We start from the raw sequence: 2,632 nt of genomic DNA on the forward strand, positions 1-2,632 counted from the left end.
CTTAAATAACTGGACTGGGGGGGTGGTAAGAGAAAAGGCCCAGTAGAAAAGTTCTAAGATTAATGAGTTCATACACTGTTACTGTATAAATACACAAAAATATTGAACAGCACCATTTCCAAGTGTATACACAATGATTATAACTTGGCACAATTTTTAAAGGTGGGAAAGGCTAGTTGCTACTTAAGTAATAAGAGATCTGGTACAGAAAAGGAGCTGTATTCTCCTTGCTACAGACTGCCTTTTACATTCACTTCCAGCTAGGATGGAAACAACCCACAGGGGTGGGATACCCCACCCAGATTAATACTGGGAAGTCTATCAATCTTTTACTTCTCACATAACGGTGACACTACCAGGGGCTTGCTTAACCTGGATTTAGAATAACTGATTAAGGACAACTAAGAAATATTACTTGCTTCAAACAATAAAATAGTCATTTTGCCGACATTCATAAAATCGCCAGTTTTAAGCTCAGTTCAGAGGCTTTTAAAAAAATATTCTAGACCTAGTAAAGTGCCTCCATTTGTAAAGTGAAACACCCGAGATTAGACTGAAACAATTTCATACTGATGCGCATCTAAAATAGGCCGATGTATACAGTAAATAAACAGCGCCTCTAAGTTGCCACACTTCAGCGAATGGAATCATGCCGAGCCTTCACCCTTCCGGGTGTGCACGAACTAGCAACTGTTAAGAGACAAATAAGACTTAAGCGTCTAGTCCCAATCGCTCGTTGGCAGCAGAGTACTCCACACGCCGGCTTCTCTGAAAAACAACCAAGACGACATCCCAAGTTGAGACAACTGCTGAGCCCCACGCGCCCCACTAGCAAGGGAGCTGGCGCGCAGACTAACTGAACTCGAGCGACGCGGCAGGGGCGGCCGCGGTGGCGTCGGTGCCGTGGCCAGCTCAGACCCTCAGCGCAGCTTCTTGCCCGGCAGGCCGTCCCGGGCTCCGCGCGGTAGCGGGCGCGCGGCAGGCGGCGGCGGCACTTTGGAGAGCGGGCAGTACTTGATGGTGTGCGCGTTGTCCCCGCTGGCGCCGCACAGGGGGCACGTGTAGCGGCGCAGCACCGGGCACAGCACTCGCCCGTCCGGGCCCTTCAGGATGTGCGTGGTGTAGAGCGCCACGGCCTCCTTGTTGTTCCGGCAGAACACGCACACCTGCAGCTCGGGCTTGAGCAGCCGCGCGGTCGGCCCGGAGGCCGCGTGCAGCCGGGGCTCGGCCGCCCACGCCGGGGCCCGCTCTTCGCGCCGCGCCGCCTCGGCGGTGGCGAGGGCAGTGGCGGCGGCAGGCGCGCAGCCCAGCAGCACGGCGGCGGCGCGGCCCGCGAACGGGCTCAGCTCGGCGAAGCGCTCCTCCAGCAGCCCGCCCTCGGCGGGGCCCGCGCACAGCTCCAGCGCGCGCAGCTCCAGCGCACCGCCCAGGTAGCTGCCCCGAGGCCCCGGCTCGTCGCTGTCGTCGTCGTCGTCGCCGTCGTCCTCGTCGTAGTCGGCTGGCCCCAGCGCCGGCCCCAGGGCCCCGGCTGCGGGCCCGGCCCCTGCGTGGGGCGAGCAGCAGACCGAGGAGACGGAGGAGGGCGGGGGACTGCCGCTGCGCTGGTTGCTGTCCACCGCCTTGGTGATGAGAGTGGCGAGCCCCAGGTAGTCATTCCACGAGCTGAAGGGCTGCGGGTGCGCCGGGCCCGGGGCGCTCACGTGGCGGGCGCTGGGCACGAGCGCCGTGGGCGGGGGGGCGCGGCCGCGGCGGGGCGAGCGGGGCGCCCAGGGGAAAGCCTCCATGGGCGGCTGCGGGCCGCGCCTCCCCGTCGCTGGTGCCCGGACGGAGGGACGCGCGCCTGCCCGCCGGCCGGCCTCTGCGGGCCGCTTGCGCCTTTTATCGCCGTCCTCCTGCCCCAGCCTCGCCGCGGCCCTGCCCCCGTGCTCCCCGCCCCGGCCACCTCGCCCGCGCCCGGACGGAGGCGGAGCGCAGCGGAGGCGGGCGCGCCGGGCGGCGGCCAGTGCGCGCTCCGCTCTGGCCCGCGCGGCTCCCGCGCCCGCGCTGCGCCAGCTTCGCCAGCCGCCGGGCGGGTTCCGTTCGGGGAGGGAGCGGGCGAGGCGCCGCCTCGGGCCCCAGCGCTAATTGGCTGTCGACCAGAGCCCCCTGCGCCGCGGGCGCCGCTCCGGGCGCTGATTGGTGACTCCCGGGAGGGGGCGTGCCCTTTTGCAGCGCTGGGAGGGGAGAGAGGAGGGGGGCTTGCGGGGGCCTGGGTTTGGAGCAGGTGACCGCGCCTGTGGGGAGGCTGGCTGAGGAAGGGGCCCGGTTGGCGGTGAGGGATGGTCCGGGAGTCACGCACTACCTCCCAGCGTGTAATGGTCCCGACCCAGCCTTCTGAGCAGCCCCCTTTCCCGGTCTCAGCAGCATCAGGAAGGAAAGCTGTGGGGAGGCAGGAACGGCGCGGACTGGGATGCAGGTCTCACCTCAGAGCTGCCCAGCCTTCAAGTAACTTCCATTTGCCCAGCACATTGGAGCACTTTCACCCAGGGTGAAACCCTCACACTGCTCTCTGAGGCTCAGAGGGTGTGGTTCTTGCTGTAGTAAGTGACGGAGGGACGCAAGACTTCCCATAGCTCGCAGCAGCCTTCCAACA

At 64.0% G+C, this 2,632-nt stretch overlaps 1 protein-coding gene across 1 annotated transcript; it reads right to left on the reverse strand.

Moving 5' to 3' along the window:
• Window positions 1-920: 920 nt before the first annotated feature.
• NANOS1 (nanos C2HC-type zinc finger 1) lies at window positions 921-1,784 on the reverse strand. The gene has a single exon (XM_064269258.1). It carries the CDS (start codon window positions 1,782-1,784, stop codon window positions 921-923), a length of 864 nt encoding a protein of 287 aa, XP_064125328.1.
• Window positions 1,785-2,632: the final 848 nt, after the last annotated feature.

Source organism: Loxodonta africana, chromosome 16 (genome assembly GCF_030014295.1).
Source record: "Loxodonta africana isolate mLoxAfr1 chromosome 16, mLoxAfr1.hap2, whole genome shotgun sequence".
NCBI classification, from domain to species: Eukaryota; Metazoa; Chordata; class Mammalia; order Proboscidea; family Elephantidae; genus Loxodonta; species Loxodonta africana.

Excerpts from the sequence above, each read along its gene's own strand:
- NANOS1 (XM_064269258.1), bottom strand. The coding sequence starts at position 1,784 with ATGGAGGCTTTCCCCTGGGCGCCCCGCTCGCCCCGCCGCGGCCGCGCC.